Source organism: Choloepus didactylus, chromosome 5, assembly GCF_015220235.1.
Source record: "Choloepus didactylus isolate mChoDid1 chromosome 5, mChoDid1.pri, whole genome shotgun sequence".
Taxonomy (NCBI): domain Eukaryota; kingdom Metazoa; phylum Chordata; class Mammalia; order Pilosa; family Megalonychidae; genus Choloepus; species Choloepus didactylus.
The window spans coordinates 145,919,044-145,939,448 of NC_051311.1; the positions used below are offsets into that span (position 1 = coordinate 145,919,044).

At 34.3% G+C, this 20,405-nt stretch overlaps 1 protein-coding gene across 4 annotated transcripts in view; it reads left to right on the plus strand.

Annotated features, from left to right (window-relative positions):
• Nucleotides 1–20,405, plus strand: part of SEPTIN7 (septin 7) — a 110,194-nt gene that overhangs the window by 22,933 nt on the left and 66,856 nt on the right. For 3 of the 4 annotated variants that reach the window (XM_037837068.1, XM_037837067.1, XM_037837070.1), the window contains one exon: nucleotides 6,254–6,356. In XM_037837068.1, coding sequence (XP_037692996.1) covers nucleotides 6,254–6,356 — 103 coding nt within the window. Of the gene's footprint in view, nucleotides 1–5,453; nucleotides 5,545–6,253; nucleotides 6,357–20,405 lie in introns of those variants that run through there. The other variant, XM_037837069.1, reaches the window with a different exon arrangement.

The window sequence follows — 20,405 nt, forward strand, 5'->3', positions numbered from 1 at the left end:
TTAGATTATCATTCCCCCTTCATTATTTGCTGTCTATTGCTAGGTCCCCTACATTCTACAATATAAACCATTTATTTTACATTGTTCACAGTGTTCATATTACTAGTAACATACAATATTTCTCTTTTTGTGCCTGGCTTATTTCACTCAGCATTGTCTTCAAGGTTTATCGATGTTGTCATATGTTTGAAGACATCGTTCCTTCTTACTGCCACTTAGTATTGCGTCATGTGTATATACCACATTTTGTTTGTCCACTCTTCTGTTGAAGGACATTTGGGTTGTTTCTATCTCTTGGCAATTGTGAATATTGCTGCTATGAACATTGGTGTGCAGATATCTGTTTGTGTCACTGCTTTCCGATCTTCCGGGTATATACCGAGAAGTGCAATCGCTGGATTGAAGGGCAACTCTATATCTAGTTTTCTAAAGAACTGTCAGACTGTCTTCCAGAGTGGCTGTACCATTATACAGTCCCACCAGCAATGAATAAGAGTTACAATTTCTTCACATCCTCTCCAGCATTTGTAGTTTCCTGTTTGTTTAATGGCAGCCAATCTAATTGGTGTGAGATGATATCTCATTGTGGTCCTAATTTACATCTCCCTAATAGCTAGTGAAGCTGAACATTTTTTCATGTATTTTTTGGCCATTTGGCTCTGAGCTGTTAAATCTGTTAAAAATATATTTAGCAGTTTTCAAAATAAGTTGTTTTATTTCTCTATTGGAAAATTCTTTTGTAGCAAATAATAATATTCAGGCTTTTAAAAATGATAGTACTATTTTAGATACCAAGATTTTGTAACTTTTTTCTTTGAAATAGGAACAAAGAGATCATAAAAAATTCTTAAGGGTTCCAGTAATCTGTCTGTTAGAACAGGTTTCAATAATTATCTGTGGGAACCTATTTGAAGCATTTTACTTTTTGGATATAGTTGGTTTCTAGATATAGGTTAGATACATTCAACAGTGAAGTTTCTGGATACTGTGATTAAGTTGACTTCTCCACAGGCATTGAAACATCAATCAACAGAGCTGTAGTTTGATTTTCTTAAAAATGAATTTGACAAAGTAACTAAAATGGATTTTGTAAATATTACGCTTTTAGATAACATTATTTGATAATCAATTCTTTCTTTATGTTACTGACGTTTGAAATCAAGGAATACCCTGAAGAAGTAGAGTATTTTGGTAGAAGCCTGGGTGAATATGCTTTTATCTATATTCACATGCTTATAAATGTCATACTCATATCTCCTCCATCTATAAATAATGTTTCCTTATCCAGATATCATATTTCACAGATGGTACTGTGCACATCATATTTGTGCAGAAAAAGAATCAGTGGGTGGGTTAATTCATCTGAATTGCAGACTGGTTGATTTTAGAATTTGGGGTAAGGAAATAACCATAGATAAGAAATGTGAAAAGTCTTTATGTTTTAGTCACTGAATGTTATGTTGTTAGTATATTCTCTAAATAGTATTTTGGGGCCAAGTTGCTTCAGATTTGTATTTTTGTATATGCTCAGACACATTTATACATATTCTGGGATAATTCATTTTGTGGCAGTAGCCAACCCAATCTTTTTAACAGACTTTTGTCTTTGGACAAAGTTTCTTCCTCAGAAGAAATTTTCCTCAAAGAGTATTTCAGTCATTCAGCTCTTTTGGGTATTTACTTTTTTGAGTATTAGTATTTTGCTAGAACTATAGAGATCAGTACAACATAGTTCCTTCCCATTGGGAAATCAGTCATATGGGAGAGACTGGAGTATAAACTGATAATTGATGTCATAATAGTTATTTGAAAAGAATTGTTCATTCTCCACCTAATCACCCTTCTTCCTCACTGTTTACTGAGACTGCTCTTGTCGAAGTTACCAGTAATCTTATTTCCAAATTTTGTAGTCACTTCTCTGTTATTTCATTTGACTTCTCAAGTAGCATCCAATACAGTTGAGGGACCACTCCTTCCTTGAGACAGTCCTGGTTTTCTTCCCAACTCCCTGGCTTGTCTGTTTTTTTTCCTCCCTTACTGTCTCTTTCTCTGCCCAATTTCTCAATGTTGGAGTGCTCCAAGGCTTTCTTTGGACCTCCTTCTCTTTATCTACAGTCTTTCCCTGGAAATCCAACCTCTTTCCAATACTGTCTATATGCTTATGATTCCTAAATCTATATATTTTCACCACTAATCAACCCTGGAATTTCTGGACTTGTGTATTTAACTATCTACTAGGCATCTCTTCTTGAATATATACCAGGCACCTAAAATTTAACTTAATTCTGTTTTTGATTTTGGCGATTTGGACCCATACCATTTAATCTTTTCCTCCCCCATCATTCCCTCTTTCTTTAAGAGACAGCACTAGCCATTCAGTTGTTCATGCCAAAAATGTAGGAGTTATCTTGGGTCCGTTTTTCCCTCACCTATCACATTAATATCCTGTCAACCCTGCCTTCAAAACATACGAATCCTTCTCATCGATATTTCACTGCCTCCATACCATCTTAGTTCAAAATACCCTTTCTTTCCTAAACTATTGCAGTAGCCTCCTTAATAGTTTTCTTATTCTCCTTCTTTCTCTTAGCAGTGAGAGCTATCTTTAAAGTGCAAATCAGGTCAGGTCATTTGCCTGTGTAAAACCCTCCAGTGCTTTCCTTCATGCCTAAAATAACATCTAGACTCCTTACTTTGGCTGAGTCCCAGATGATCTGGCCCTTGCCTGCTTCCTTGACCTCATTTCCTACCATTCATCCCCTTGTCCACTACCTTACTTCACTGTAGTTCAAGTTACCTTCTCTTCATTCCTGAAAAGTACCAAATTGATCCCCACTTTAAGGCCCACCCTTTTGCCTGGAATGCATTGTCCCTGTTCTTAATACAATCTTGAAATCCTATTATGTGCCATGAACTTGTACTAGGAGTTAAGGATAAATCAATGAATGGACAGACTCTAAGGTGTTTTCTGTTATACCTTCTATCTGGTGACTTTCTTGAAGAGGCAACTAAAATGTCATTTTCTTTGAAACTTTCAAATCCTCCAGATGACTTGCTCATTTTGATGCCACAATTTATGGAATTCATTTAATCCTTACCTTGATGGAACTTGTAGTTGTAGAGGGGAGTGGAGGGGAAGTGGAGTTTGCAATAAACAAGATGTGTAAAATGTATGTTAGACTGCGATAAGTGCTAAGGAGAAAATACAGCAGGAAAGTGCTAGGCCAAGGGTTGGGGTTGTAATTGTAAATTGGGTGATCACGATAAGCATCTCTGAGAAAGTGACATTTGAACAGTCAGTTCCAGGCCGAGAGAGCAGTTACATGCAGAAATCACATGGTGAAAATATGCCTGGTGTGCTTGAGGAGTCGCTAGGGGACCATTGTGTAGTAGTAGCAATGTGGCTGGAAGAGAAGTGAGCAAGGGCGGGAAAAAGAGGGGTAAGCGATGAGGCCAGAAGTGACAGAGGATCCAGATCTTGCAGGACCTTATAGGCCAGTGGCTCCCAGTGTTAGCAGTACATTAGAATTACCTGAAGAGCTTTCCAAAATACTGATGGGATGGGTTCCAATCCCAAAGAGATTCATTCATTTGGTCTGGGGTACAGGCAGGGCATTAGGATGTTATAAAAGCTTTCCAGGTGATTCTGAGGAGCAGCTAAGATTGAGAACCACTGTAGTCCACTATAAGGATTCTGGCTTTTACTTTTGAGGGCAGTGGGGAGTCACTGGAAGGTTCTGTCATGGGAAAAATAATTTTATAATAAACCGACCAAGTTTTGGTAACAGATGGTGGTGATGGTAGTAAAACATTGTGAATGTAATACCACTGAATTATATATTTGAATGTGGTTAAAAGGGAAAATTTTATGTTGTATATGTGTTACTAGAATAAAAATTAAAAAACAAGCATAGGACTGTGTAATACAGTGAATCCTAATGTGAACTATGGACTATAGTTAAGGGTACAATTACGATATTCTTTCATCAATTTTAACAAAGGTACCATACTAATGCATAGTGTTAACAATAGGGAAGACTGGGGGAGGGGAGCTGCTGACAAATGTTATATGGGAACTCTTTATTTCTGCATGACTTTTCTGTAAACCTACAACTTCTCTAATTTAAAAAAAAACTGGATTTTCATTTATTAAATTCTAATTACTTTAACTGTAAAATTATAGGAATGCCTTAGCTGCCTCAAATTATTTGAAGTAGGTTGTGCTATAACTCAGAGATTCAAGTCAATATAGAATAAAGGCATACACACTTTTCAGTTTGTCCAAGAGTATTTTCTTCTCTATGCTTCATTAGCTGCCTTTGAGTTTTCACAGCACACACCTACCTCATTTTCCATCTGTTACTGCTTACCATCTTTAGCTTCCTTTAGTCTCCTGTCTTCACATGTCTGCTTTTCTTCCAATTCAGAACTTCAGTTTACTTAATAGAACTTGAAATACAGCACTGTACAAAGATTTTAGCTAAAACTTTTGTATTTGTATCATCTTAAATCTAGTGATTAAAAAAGCAGAGTTGTATGAGGTTTACATTTTTTTCTAGTTTGAATTTAGTACTTGGTTCCTGAAACTTGATAATTTTCTACCATTTCCTGGCTCAGGACATAGTACTTGGCTTTTATAAAAAGATGGGAGGTCTTTTATTCTTTATTTTAGCAGAAGAGCTGCTGACAAATGGATTAAAACTCAACTAGCCTTATAGCCCTCGAAAAAGCATTACTTTGACATGTACAGAAAAAATTCTGCCCTTAATTAATTTTTAACTTACCTCTGATTTGTTTTGTTACATGTAAGTAACTTTCATTTTTTCCTCTATCTTTTTCTGTGTTCCAATGGATTTGTGTCTCCTGTTTGGACTTAATGTGTCATGTACAATTCTTGGAATTCATCATTTACTGTTCCTCTGTGGATCTGTTCTGTTGGAATCTGGAACACTGGAATGATGAACTTGTGTTCTTTACAAAGTAGCTGTGAGTATGCTACATAATTTATTCACATATACTTACTGCAGTCTAAGTTAACTTATATTTAATCTACAACTGAATGAAATGTATTTCAAGGAAACTTTACATTTAATACATATTTTTAGCTCTACACATAATAAACTTTCAAATATTTGACTTTAAAATACTATATTCTGATCAGCCTCCTAATTAGTGTATTTTAAATTAACTTTTCAATTTAATTGGTTAACCAACTTAGCTTTTCAACATTTGGGTTAAAAATTAGTTTATACGAATGAAAAAAGAGGTGGTGGATGGAATATTTGGCTATGTATGTGATACTAGTGAGGAATGCAAACTTATATTCTTTGTTAAATACAAATGTATTGGATTAGTGCTTTGATATCCTTAATTTTTTTTTTTAATGAGAAATTAAATGTGGCAAAACTTCAGAGAAATGTGTACTTCTTAGGAATAATTTGCCATTTTATTTTCACTATGAGTAAGACCTACCTCTAAGTAAAATAAACCAGTAAGACTCTACACTAAGATGTTTGAACTATGGACAGTATTTCTCACCAATGGGTAAGTTAAAAATAAGACTTATTTTATAACTGTACCAATGTAGAAATAGGTTTCTTTGAATTACTAATGAAATTAATGTTGAAGTCATCAGAGAATCAGAAACCATACAGAAACTGAAATTTAATTTACTTTAACACCTGAATAAATCTGATTTCCCTGAAGATGAAAGCAGCAGGGTCATCTAAAACATTCAAGTGATACAACTGAACCTACCGTAACAGCTCGGAATATAATATTTGCTGATTGACACTGATTATTAGAGCCTTCAAGAATTTATGAAAGAAGAAGTATCTTTAAATTCAACATTTTGATTTCAAAGGGCCAATAAAAAAGAATCTTAAACTATTTAGGGGATTTGAAATTTTTTCATTAGAAGAGTCCTTTATTGTTGTTTTACTTGGTCAGAATCTTACTGTAAATTAAATCTTTCTGCAAATTAAAATCTTTTCTTTGGGACAGGTTTCTTTAATTTTTATTTCATTCTCTGGGGTGTCTTATAATTAACTATATTATTAATCAATTCATGCTCAGTTCATTTTGTCTGTTTGCTGCAATTAATTAATGCTTTTATAAAACAAACTATAAAAGTTTGATTTGACATGAATAAGTTTGTATAATTTTCTAAAATAGGTTTATGAAGGGATTTTTGAAATGTGTGACAAGAGTATTGTTGATAATACGAATAACTGGCCGATTTTGTTTTTTTTAGCAACAGAAGAACCTTGAAGGCTATGTGGGATTTGCAAATCTCCCAAATCAAGTATACAGAAAATCTGTGAAGAGAGGGTTTGAATTCACACTTATGGTAGTAGGTAAGATATGGTTTCTTATTAAAATTGAATTTGGTTTTAAGTTTTAAACTGTTAATCAACTCTGAATAGGTTTAAGCAAACAGTAGCACAAATAGCTTAGGGATCATGTGTAGTATTTTATGTGAATATATTTTTGAATTTAACATGATGGCACAATTGGTTTTATTTAAAATTTTTTTTTTCTTTTTGCTTCTTTTTAAAGTTGGTGCAAATTTGTAAATTAAGTGAAAGCTGAGAAGTGGTGAGAGAGAAATAGAACACTAGAAAGTATAAAAGGCTCATTTCTTCTGTTCAGTTGGTAAAGGCTGCAACCTAAGGAAATAGCGTCTGGCACTGTATTACTCCAAGATAATTTTGTTCTCTGGCTGATAATACCATAGTAGAGTCATATTATATGAACATTTAATGTAAACATATTCATCTTTGTGATCTGAATTTTAAAATAAGGGAGGGGTTTTAGAGGATCATTATAATGCAACTGATTACCTTAGAAATTCCATTTAATGAGTTTAGGCCCTGGAGTGAATGAAATATGACTCTCCTTGTTCTTTAATTGTCTCATTTTTCTTGTGTGTTTTATTCTACGAATATCTCATGCTGTCTGTAGTCCATTTTAAGAGATTGTCAAGAATTACTTTGACTGTAAATTGGTAACATCATCATTAGATATGAAGGAATACTACATCTTACCTTTACATGTGTAATATTGGTCATCTTATATGACTGTTTAATATTTTCATAATATTCTCATATAGGCTGACTTTAGAACCTAACTTTTGAGTATGGATGCAACTTTTGTATTTCTCCATTATTTGTTTTAAGAAGATGAAAGGCAGGATAATGGATTAACTATTCTTGGTAAAGAAATTGAGTTGATGTTGTATGGATAGTTAAGTAAGGTATTCATACTGCTGGGCCTTTAAGGGTAGTATCCATTATTTTTGCTAATTAAAGTCCAGCTTCTGATATTTTTATTTTGGTGTTGAATTAGGTTGATTGTTTTAGCCATGAAATATCACTTCATTGAAGGGAAGAATATATTCCCTGTTCAATTTGTAGCTGTTTGAAAGTTGCATGTGTTATAATAGTCCACATGGTTAAAACATGGTACAAAGTTCACAGATTTGATATCTGATAGAGTTCATTAACTTGCCTGTATTTTGGTTGAGAAGTATAGTATACCTTGCTTGCAAATCACTGCTTTCAATTAGAGGTGAGCCTAGATAAATACATATGCAAGTGTTGTCAGAAATGAAGAACAATACAAAGTATACCTGCTTTTCTTTCATAGGTTTGTTAACATCATCATTATAAAGAAATACTAAATCTTTATGTATATAATGTTAGTAATTTTCAGTGACTGTGGACAAGCATAATATCCTCTTTTTTTTTTTTTTTTTTTTTTTTTTTTTTAATTTGTAAGAAAACATCCTGGGTCCATTAGAAGAAATAACAATTTTCAAAAAATTTTCTGATATTAGAATTTTAAAGAATAACTATTTGAACATATACTTAGTAGAATAATGTCAAGGGATCAAGGCCAGGTATTTAGATCTCTGTGGCATTTTTCCACTTGAAAAAAAAATTGTCACCTGGTGTTGATTTTTAGCAAAAGGTTATTTGTATCTTATTTATTAGCTTTCCTCATCAGTCTTTTTGTGAAATACAGCTTTTGTTTTTTTCTCTTCGTTGATGTTAAGACCTCAGCTAAGGATAAAGGACAATGAATGTTACTATCCTTAGTCTATTCTTTTCAGTATACCTTGAACATTATTACTTAATTAGCTATCTTTGTATAGGATTGTTGAGTGCAGGGACTAAATCTTTTCATCTACACAGTTGCATTGCCTAACACATAGTGACCTTACTAAGTGTCTAATACATTGGTCTGCTTTTCATACTCTAGGCAGAATCCAACAGCATGTTTGCAAATCATAGGAGGCTAAAGCCAAAGTGCTCATGTGGTTTTCTTTCTCAACCTTTGGTTTAGTTCACTGATCTGTCACTTCCTACATGAATTCTACATTATTACAGTTTTAATTACAATAATTATGTTGTATTATTGGTATAGGAAGATTCTGTTATGATTATGTTAATTTAGGGAGACAGGAAAACAAGTAAAAATAAGTAAAATAATTGCAGATTGGTGTATTTTCTAGGAAAGAAACAAACAAGAGTGCGATCTATTTAGATAGAATCATCAGGGAAAACCTGCCTCTCTGAAGAGGAGACTTTTTCATAACACCCAAAGTACAAGAAAATTAGAAAATAAAGGAAAATATAAAGAAAAAAAACCACTGACAGCAAGAAATAATTGTCACTAATATTTTGCTTTTTTTATCCTCAGTATTTTATGTTGACAGCTGCATAGTATTTCCAGGGTTGGCTGTCTCATATTTTAGCCATTGCTTTATTATTTTTTTTAAATCATTCTTTGATTTTTGGCAATTCCACTTCTTTGGCAAGAAGTGGAATTGCCAAATCATAGGGGAATTTGATATCTAGTTTTCTGAGAAACCACCAAACTGTCTTCCACAGTGGCTGTACCAATCAGTATACATTCCCACCAGCAATGAATAAGAGTTTCTACTTCTCCACGGCAGTTATTGTTTCCTGTTTGTTTAATGGCAGCCATTCTTTTTGGTGTGAGATGGTATTTCATCATGGTTTTGAATTGCATTTCCCTAATAGCTAATGAAGATGAATATTTTTTCATGTGTTTTGTTAGCCGTCTTTGGAAAAATACCTTTTCATTTCTTTCGCCCATTTTATAATTGGGCTGTTTGTACTACTGTTGAGTTGTAGGATTTCTTTATATATTCGGGATATCAGTCTCTTATCAGATATATGGTTTCCAAATATTTTCTCTCATTGAGTTGGCTATCTGTTTGCCTTTCTAACAAAGTTTTTTGAGGCACAGAAACTTTTAATTTTGAGGAGTTCCCATTTATCTATTTTTTCTTTTGTTGCGTGTGCTTTGGGTGTAAAGTCTTAGAAACTACCTCTTGTTACTAGGTCCTGAGGATGTTTCCCTACATTATCTTCTAAGAGTTTTATTGTGCTGTCTCTTGTATTGAGATCTTTGATCCACTTTGAGTTAATTTTTGTACAGGGTGTGAGATAAACATCTTTTTTAGAATCTTTTTAAAAGCAATTTGAGGCATCTTTCCCTTCCAAATAAATTTGATAACTAGCTTTTCCAAGTCTGAAAAGTAGGTTGTTGGAATTTTGATATGAATTGCATTGAATATATAGATGAGTTTGGGTAGAATTGACATCTTACAACATTTAGCCTTCCTATTCATGAACACGGAATATTTTTCTATCTTTTTAGTTCCCCTTCTATTTCTTTTAGTAAGGTTATGTAATTTTCTATGTATAGGTCTTTTACATCCTTGGTTAAGTTTATTCCTTAGGTACTTGATTTTTTTAGTTGCTATTGAGAATGGAATCTTTTTCTTGAGTGTCTCTTCAGTTAGGTCATTTGTAGTGTATAGGAATATTACTGACTTATGTGCATTAATCTTGTATCTTGCTTTTAGATATATGCATTTAGAGCTATAAATTTCCCTCTCAGTGCTGCCTTTGCTGCATCCCACACGTTTTGGTATGTTGTGTTCTTGTTTTTATTTGTCTCAAGATATTTACTTATTTCTCTTGCAATTTCTTCCTTGACCCACTGGTTGTTTAGGAGTGTGTTAGTTGTGAAAGATCTGGTTCTTTCGTGGTTACTGATTTCTAGTTGTATTCCATTATGGTCAGAGAATGTGCTTTGAATAATTTCAGTCTTTTTAAATTTATTGACTTGTTTTGTGCTCTAGCATATCATCCACCCTGGAGAATGTTCCATGGGCACTAGAGAAGAATGTATATCCTGGTTCTTTGGGAAGTAACGATCTATATATGTCTGCTAAGTCTAATTCATTAATCGTATTGTTTAGGTTCTCAATTTCCTTATTGGTCCTTTGTCTAGTTGTTCTGTCTATAGAAGAGAGTGGTGTATTGAAGTCTCCCACTCTTATTGTAGATGTGTCTTTTGCTCCCTTCAGTTGAGCCAATGTTTGTCTCAAGTAATTAGAAACTCTTTGGTTGGGTGCATAAACATTTATAATTGTTATTTCTTGTTGGTGAGTCTTCTGTTCTGTGCCTTTCTCCAGACCTCTCTCTCCTTTTATTTTCCTCAGCTGGTAGAGCTCCCTTTAGTATTTCTTGCTGGGCAGGTCTCTTGTTAACAATTCTCTCAGCATTTGTTTGTCTGTGGAAATTTTAAACTCTCCTTTAATTTTGAAGGAGAGCTTTGCTGGATAAAGAATTCTTGGCTGGCAACTTTTCTGTTTCAGAATCTTAAATATGTCATACCACTGCCTTCTTGCCTCCATGGTGCCTGCTGAGTAGTTAGTCTTATGTTGTTTCCCTTGTATATGGTGAATCACTTCTCTCTTGCTGCTTTCATAACTTTCTCCTTCTCTTTAGCATTTGACAATCTAATTAGTAGGTGTCTCAGAGTAGGTTTATTTGGATTTATTCTATTTGGAGTTTGTTGGGCATCTTTGATTTGTATATTTATGTCGTTTAGAAGGGTTGGGAAATTTTCCCCAACTATGTCTTGAAACACTCTTCCCACCCCTTTGCCCTTCTGTTGTCTTTCTGGGACCCCAATGATTCTTACATTTGTTTGCTTCATTTTGTCCATCATTTCTCAAATCCATTTCAAATTTTTTTATTTTTTTCACAATCTGTTCTTTTGTGCGTTCACATTCGATTGTCCTGTCTTGTTAACCTGTTCTTTCTTCTGCCTTCATATCTGCTGTTTTGTTTCTAATTTGATCTACAGTTTTTCATTTCCATAATATCTACTATTTTTTTATTTACTCTTTCAAATTCTTTTTTTATGCTCTTCTAGGTTCTTCTTGATTTCCTTTATGTCTTTAGCCATCTCGTTAAACATTGTTTTGGAGATTTGTTTGTACTTCTTTAATTGCTTCAAATTTTGTGTCTCCCAGCTTTTTAATTTGTTCATTTCCCATATCTTCTATGTTCTTCAAGTGCTTTGTGATTTTCTGTTGGCTTTGGGGCATTTGCTTTTCTTGATGAGGTTATTTTGGGAAATGCAGGATTATTTGAGCATTTGTATATAATTTGGGAGAGCGACAGCTTGCTGGAGTGCAGTTTCCCTGTCTACCAGCAGATGGCGTTCTCAAGTCAGTCTTCCCAGAACTTCTCCTGTGCACTGGGCAGGGTCCAAACCCAGTGGGGAATCAGTCAGTGCATCGGTTCTTTGTGTGCACTAGGGGCTGCCTGTGCTGGGGGTGCAACGTGGGCCCTGGGCAGTTAAGCAGGGAGTTTGCTGAAGGGCACCCTGCAGATCAAATGTGTCCGGCTCCCTGCCTGCCTTGCGCCCACAAGCCTCTGTGGTGTAGGAGGGGCTCCTGATCATCGGTATGGCGTCCTCTCCCTTCCCTGCCTCTCACTGGTGCACACCCCAGACTTCTGTCGAGGGAGAGCAAATGCTGCCTCCTGGATTCCCTCATGGGTGCTCCCGGCTGGCTGGCTGTGGTGGATCACCTCCCTCGCTAACTGCCAAGGTAGGTGCACTGGAGTGGAGAGCCACTGTTCACTCCTTTGCCTGGCGACTGTCCTGCTGCTGCTGCCTGGGAGGTGGTCCTGGCTAGAACAAACTCACCCTGTCCCTAGAGTCGCTGTCTCTCACTTTTGACCACATCCCCTTCATGTACTGTGAGGGACCCTCTATAGCCGGCCACACCTTTTAAAACTGCAATCCTGGGTGTCCTCTGGCCCCTCTTTAGTTTCTTTCACAGAGGAGAAGCCCATTCCGCCTCACCTACTCAGCCATCTTCCCAGAAGTCTTGCTTTATTATTAGACATTTCACTGATTTGTCATGTTTGACTTATAATGCTACAGTAAAAATTTTCTGCATGGAAATCTTAGTCAACATTTTAATAGTTATGTTTAATGGCTGCATAATCTAATCTGTGGATAGATGTACCATAATTTCTGTAATTTATTTCTACTCTAATATACATTAAGTTTGTTGAAACCATAGCATGGCAATGGAGATCCTTAAACACCACAGGATTTTATGTATGTATGCTGGGAGTCAGAGTGGTATTATTATTACTTACTGGGTTCTAGTCCCTAAATTGGGATTATTGGATCAAAGTGTTTAGATACCTTGGCTTTTGACCCACAACATGATGATAAACTGTGTTTTTAAAAGTTTTTGCTACGTAAGAGTATTCTTTAAGAAAAAAGGAAGATATTTCTTTTTTTTTTTTTTGCCTGAATTTGAAGAGATTTATGGTATATTTGAAGGTGAGACCATTTATTCCATGGATGCTTTAACTGTTTTAGATGCTTGAGGGAAGAATGTAACGGTACATAATTATGAAACAGTATGATATGCTTATAAAACAGTATAACAGACTGGGGTAGTCTTAGATTTTTGACAAGGCAGTCAGTACTTGGATTGACAAATATAAGAAATGTAAATCTTGATAATATCCTGGTTTCATTTAGTAGGTTTTAAAAAAGTAATTCTGCATGATTTTTAATATGTATATGTAAATCCTGGAATTACAACTCTTAATTATTCTTTGCTTCTTTCCCAGTGTGGTCTTTGAGAGTAGACAATTAAAGATATTCTGATGTTGGAAAACATAATCACCTTTCTAACAGATTTTCAGAGACCCAGAAGATAAATTTCATAGTATATAGGTTAAATTAAAGGGAAAGGTAGATTGCTGTTTTTCAGGAATAGAGAAATTGTTCTCTTGATATTGAATATACTTAAGATTCATTGGGTAGATGGACTGAAATAAAAGTGATGAAACATTTGTTGACTTTAATTAACTAGACTTTGGGACTGAAGTGAAGAGGTCACATACTCTATTAATACCAAATTTTAAAAGAACAGAGCACTGAATGGAAAGAAAGGTGCTTGGACTACAAAGACAAAGTAATGTAAGTAGTATATGTCAACCCAAATTCTTTACAGATGGAAATACGATTCTCACCCAGGTGGTTCATTTAGTATGTGGTTTTCCTCTTGGCAAAGAAAGCTGCTATTTCTTGATCCTTAATTGGCAAGTTCTAAGTCTTCCCTATTCTCAGGCATGGAGGTCAAACACTGTTGTAGGTCAAGTGGGTCCATCCCTTTCCTGGATGGCTGTATCACATGTTTCTGAAATAAAGTTTTAAATATAAGTTAGTAATACTACCTCTTCCTTCCTAGCTGTGACTATGGACAGGCCAGCACAAAAGGAGATCAGAACTTCTCCTTTGTACTCTTAGCACATCTGTCTGTCTAGAGGATTTGTAGATTGACTGATTTTTGTGTTATGAACCAGGTTTACTCTGTCCCAACACAGTAAGTTTTCTATTATCACATAATTTGGTACACAACAAATTTTGTTGAGAAGTTAGCTTTATGTTCATATATCATACTTGTTGATATATCATACTTGAACTACAGAACCACAGAATTGTTTTAAAGATTAGAAAGGTATAACCTATCCCCATGAAAGACCTTTGTATTGGTAAAAGTTGCAAACCTTGTTTTTGCATAAACAAAAAGCATATAATTTCTCCATATTTCCCTCTGAGTCCTTTTGATCTATTTTACTATATAAGAGTGAGAATTTAAAGCAGTGACTTAAGCTATTGAAGACCACAAACTAGTTTTTTGTGGGGTAGGACAAGTGGGTAGTGCTGGGTGGGTTCATTGTCTTTCTAAACTTACTGAAGTATAATTGAGATATTTATCATGTATTCATTTTCTGGGAAGTGATTATGTACTTAGATTTTCAAACGAGTTATCTACCTTAAAAATTAGTAAGTGTAATTGGAGGTGTGTGGCATTGACTTACAGTGATTACTCTCCTGAAATAATGTTTTAATTTTAAATTTTGAAACAATTGTAAACAAAAGTTGCAAGTACAGTATACAACATTTTTCCCCAGAAACACTTGCTCCCAAAATACTTCTCTGAGTGTTTCCTTTCCTCAAGGGTATTCTACATAATTGCAATATACCATGAAAAAAGAAAATAACAAATGCATGTGTGTCCACATGCACTTACATTTATATTTATTGCTGTTTCCATATATATTGAAAACACTGAGTTCACATAAATTATCTCCAATTTTAGTCTGTTACCACAGAGACTATTCTAGTTTTCTTCCTTTCCATATTTTCAACTTACTTCTTCTGATGGTGAGAAATCATTATCCTTAATATATACTTATTTAATCAATCCCTCTGTGAATAATAGGCCTTCTGCCACTTCTTCCAGGTTCCTTCCTCCCTATCTCTGATGCAGAGGCCCTTCTCACCTCTCTCATGTTCTGACATTCAGTACCAGGCCACTCTTTTCATGCCTGTGTTCTCCTCATCCTGTTTGGGCTCAGACCCCTCATGCCAGGCCTTCTCCTAGGCTTCCTTCGAAACTTTCCTCATCCTGCAGGCTCTTCCACCCGCGTGGACACTTATTTTTTTCAGTCCTACATATAATAGCTTCTGGATTGACTTTTCAGGAAGAAAAGTGGGAGAAAAGAGCTGAATAATTTTGCAGGGTTTAAAACAAATATTTAACTGTATTCAGTAAATCCTTGGTTCATGAATAGAAGAAATAATTTGACTTTCTGATGCTTAAAAAGGTAGGAGAATTGGTAAAATTGTATTTTTGTGTGCTGCCATAGGAAAAAAATGGCTAACAGAGATCAAAATTCTGGAAAAATTTTAGCTTGAAAATTAAAGATATCTGCTGTATGTATAGTGTTGCAGAGTTGCCATTGGTTACATTTACATGTATTTGATGGACTGAGTTTAGAGAACTTTATGATGGCCCCAAATTTACTAATAGTAGAGAGAAATAGATAAATGTTTAGCATAAAAGAAAGCTTTAGACTTTGGGTTTTCTCTTTTTACACTGCCTAAACTCATAGCTAAGAAGATGATAAATATAAGTTAATTAAGCATGTCATAGAATCAAATAGAAGCATGATTTATAATGTTCATTTTAACTAATGCAAGTTTTTGTGACAGAAGATTGTAAATTGCTGATTGTGTTAATTGTAGAAATAATTACACTATAACATAAAAGATGAGAACTTCATAGCATGCTGGTCCTGATCCAGAGAATAGAATTTAATTGAATGATCAGCTGCCATATACTGATCAGTAGTAATATAGAAATTATGGACCAAGCTGGTGATATAAAAATGGAAATCACCACTTCTGCCCTCAAAGGACATTTCAGGGAAATACACACTACTAATTACAATTTAACTTAATAAATGCTGTAATGGCATACATTTAAGTGGCATATAGACAGAGGAGTTATTCTGACTTAATGAGGATGGCATCTTATTGTCTTGATAGGACAGATTAGAATCCTGAAACCAGGAACTTGCTGTTGTATTTAAATTTGAAATTTGTCGTTTATTTTGGCTGCTTTCTAAAAGAGCTGCTAGTTGTACTTAGGTATTTTTAATGCAATTTTACTGAGATATATTCACACATCATATCATCCATTCAAAGTATACAGTCAGTGGCTCACAGTATCATCACGTAGTTGTGCAGTCATCACCACAGTCAATTTTAGAATGTTTTCATTACGCCAAAAAGAAAAATAAAAAATAAAACCCAAAACATCCCATTTCCGTTATCCCTCACTATTGTTGGTCCCTAGTATTGGTGTGGTACATTTGTTACTACTGATGAAAGAATATACTACTAACTATAGTCCATAGTTTATAATAGGTACATTTTCCCCCCATGTACCACTCTATTGTTAATTCTTTGTAAAAGTGTCGTACATTTGTTCTAGTTCATGAAAGAACTTAATTTTATATTTGTAGTATTAATCACAGACATCATCTACCACAAAGTTGATTGTAATGTATTCCCATGTTTTAACCTCTGTCTTTCCTTCGGTGACATACATGATTTTTTTTTTTTTATTTTTTTTTTATTAAATTCAGTTTTATTGAAATACATTCACACACCATACAATCATCCATGATATACAATCCACTGTCCACAGTATGATAACATAGTTAATGCGTTCATCACCACAATCTATCTCTGAACATTTTCCTTACATCGGAAAGAACCAGAACAAGAATAAAAAATAAAAGTGAAAAAAGAACACCCAAATCATCCCCCCATCCCACCCCATTTGTCCTTTAGTTTTTATCCCCATTCCTCCACTCATCCATACACTAGATAAAGGGGGTGTGATCCACATGATTTTAAACAACCCCTTTCAACCATTTTTACTTACAATTCAGCACTATTACTTATACTCACAATAATGTGCTACTGTCTTCTCTACCCATTTTCAAATGTTTAAGTTCAACCTAGTTAAAAATGCTGTACATATTATGCAGCCACTCCCCATTCTGTAGCCTCATTCTATCTCCTGGTAAGCTATAGTCTAAATTTTTAAGACAATGAATTTATATATTATAATTAGTTCATATTAGTGAAATCGTACAATATTTGTCCTTTTATGTCTGACTTATTTCACTCAGCACAGTGTCCTCATGATTCATCCATATTGTCACATGCTTCAGAACTTCATTCCTTCTTACTACTGAGTAATATTCTGTCACATGTATATACCACATTTTGTTTATCTATTCATCAATTGATGGACACCTGGGTTGTTTCCATCTCTTAGCAATTGTGAATAATGTTGCTGTGAACATCGGTGTGCAAATGTCTGTTCATGTCCCTGTTTTCAGATCTTCTGAGTATATCCCGTGTAGTGGAATTGCCAGGTCGTAAGGCAACTCTAGGTTTAGTTTTCTGAGGACCCACCAAACTGTCTTCCACAGTGGCTATACCATTTTACATTCCCACCAGTAGTGAATAAGTGTTCCTATTTCTCCATATGCTCTCCAACACTTGTAGTTTCCTGTTTGTTTAATATCAGCCATTCTAGCGGGTGTGAGATAATCCCGTTGTTGTTTTGATTTGCATTTCCCTAATAGCCAGTGAAGATGAATGTCTTTTCATGTGCTTTTTGGCCATTTGTACTTCCTCTTTGGAGAAATTCATGTCTTTTGCTCATTTTTAAATTGGGTTGTCTTTTTTACTGTTGAGTTGTAGGATTTCTCTATACTTTCTTCACCTAATATTATGGTAAGCAATTTCCCATGTCAATTTTTTTAAGCTAATTTTCAGTGGCTGAATAATAATATTTTTTATGGATGTATCATAGTATACTTAGCCTATCTTGCATTTTTGGACCTGGAAGTATCCTTCTCCCCATTGCTTTCTTAGAATTAAAAATAGTATTACAATGTTTTACCCTGTGTGCTTGACGCCCAGAAGTAGATGACATGGTGAATAATGTGAATTGAAAATATTTCACCAATTTATACAGTTACTACGTGTTTAACATCCTTGTCAATATTGAGTGAAAATCTTTTTAAAATTCCAAATAAAACAAAATAACATTGCTACTTTGGTACTGAAGAAAAGTTCCACATTTTAATTTATACATGTCTTTGATTATTAATTAGGAATTTTTTTCTAGCTTTTTTATTAAGCCAGTTCACACCACTAACAACAATTGATTTCTTTGTTTTACTCTGACTGTTGTAAATATACATACTCATGTACTTTTTTTAAAAGAAATACTGGTAAGAGAGATTCACACAGTTACCAGTGTGATTCACATATTCCACTGCTGGTCCTTAGGGTATAAATTTTGATATATGAAATTTATAGAATGTAAGCATTTGAAAGAAACCTAGGGTTATCTTGTTCAAACTGTTTATTTAAAGATTACCTACTTGGGCTTTTAAAAGTCACTCCCTAGCACTGCTGTCTAGAATAAGCTCCCTGTTCGAGTATAAATCACCATCTTGCCTCCTCTCTTCTAGCCACTTGATATCCAAGTAAAATCATTTCTTTTGTATGTGCCCATCTCCTTTCCTGATCTCTTCTTTACTTACCCCCTACCCTGCCTATGGCCTTAAGCTGTTGTCTAGCATCATAGAGCCCTTCACTCTGCTATTTCCACAAAACTTTCACTTTCTTTCACTATGATATTCCAAAACTAGCTCTGTTTCCCTACAAATTAAAACTCTCACTTGCTTAGTAAATGGTGGCCATAATTAGGAATTAAAGCAAAAGTCTCATTTTTCCAAAATATGAAAAACTAATAGAATTCACAAGAATCGTTGACTTTTAAGAGGGAATGTTTATTAAATTATCAAGTAGAATTTCATACAATAATTGGGAGACTCCCAGAACTCATAAACAGTATTTGACTGTTGATTTTATTTCTTTTCAGTTTAGCAACAGAACTTACAGAAACTTGATATATAATTTATGAAAGGTTGCCAGATCCTAGCTTATGTCCAGATTACTTCTTATGCAAGAAACTAAAACGCAGAAACAAGCAAAACTTTGCCATTGTTAAGATTTTGCTGTGTAGAGTTTCTAGTCCTTTTTTACTTTCCATATACACATTTTAAAATGCAATGTACAGATAGATTATAATATTTCATTCAATATCATAAACATCTTTCCAGGTTACTGTACTACATATTCTAAGTATGTTGTTTTAAAATAGCTACATAGTATTCTTTGTATGGGTGTCCCATAGTTTATGTAACTAATCCTTTATTGAATGTATAGGTTCTACTGGCTAAAGAATCTTTAAATGTGTCCATGTATTTCTTCTTTAATTCTGCATAAGTGAGATTACAGACACAGTACAGGCTTTGCGCATATAGATATATAAAACTTAATAGTGTAATATCCATCATGGGAAAACTTCCAGATTAACCTAGCCAGGTCTTACTCTAACATTATCTACCTTTTCTTTTCAAAGTACAAAAAAGTGAATTTGAAATGCAGTTATTAGGATATGCATATTTTTTCTCCCATATGGACTGTATGTTTTAAGAAGGAGGGAGTATTTCTTTAAGCATATGTGTATTGAGTGAGATACTTGATAAATACTTACCTCTTAATGAGAAGTTCTATTCCCTGCTACATTTTCTTCCATCTAGGTCTTTTTATATCAGTGATACGTTTTACCAGCGAAATTATGATAATTCATTTTTGGAATAATTAATCATGAAAAAAACTTTCCAAGCAGACAGATTTTTCTGGTACTATGAGGATGAAAAAAAGTGTAGTTATCCATTTAAACTGGGCTATATAAATGGTACTTTTTGAAGGCATAAATATTCCAGTTCTAGCATTTAGCAGAAGCTCAATAAATAATCACAGAATAAATTTATTTGTCTTTGTTTTCTCCCCATTGTAATGACTCCATCAGAGGATAGCTGTTGGGATAGAGAAAGCTACAGGATGTGACGATTGAGATTATTCAGTTTAATGAAACCTTGATGTTCTTTGGCAGGTTTTTTCCCTAAACTGCACCATTGAATCAACTTGATGAATCATTTTAGAAAATGAAAAAGAATACGAAAGATTGGAAAATACAGTGCATTTTACGTAGCAGGAGTTTCATGAAACTTAAATTTAACACACATGGTTATTATAATACTTACATACAGATAAATATATATATATGTGTGTGTATACTGAATTTTGATACAAAATGTGTGGGATTTTGTTGTTTGTTTGTTGATTTTAATGGGAGTGGTATCCGGAGTAAGACCCCTAGAGAATCTCTGAGACTTCATTTAGAAGCTTATATACATGAAGAGCACAGTCCAGGACTGGGAGTTGAACAGTGGTGTTTGGTATTTCATCTGCCATTTAACTAGCTGTGCTCTTGGCACCAGTAAGCTAACTTCTCTTTGGCTTAGTATTCTAATGTTTGAAATAGTTTGATTATGTCTCAAAGACTTATTCCAATTCTGATATTCTAACACTTGACATAATTTAGCAAAATGATATTGAAAATACTACCACCTTACGAATTTGTGTAATGTAATGGGTTTTCCAAGCCACTAATGATAAACTGAGGAGGAATGTCTGTGGTTAAGCATTTATGTGCTATATAAAAATGAAAAAAATCTCAAGGTTTAAGCTGTCTT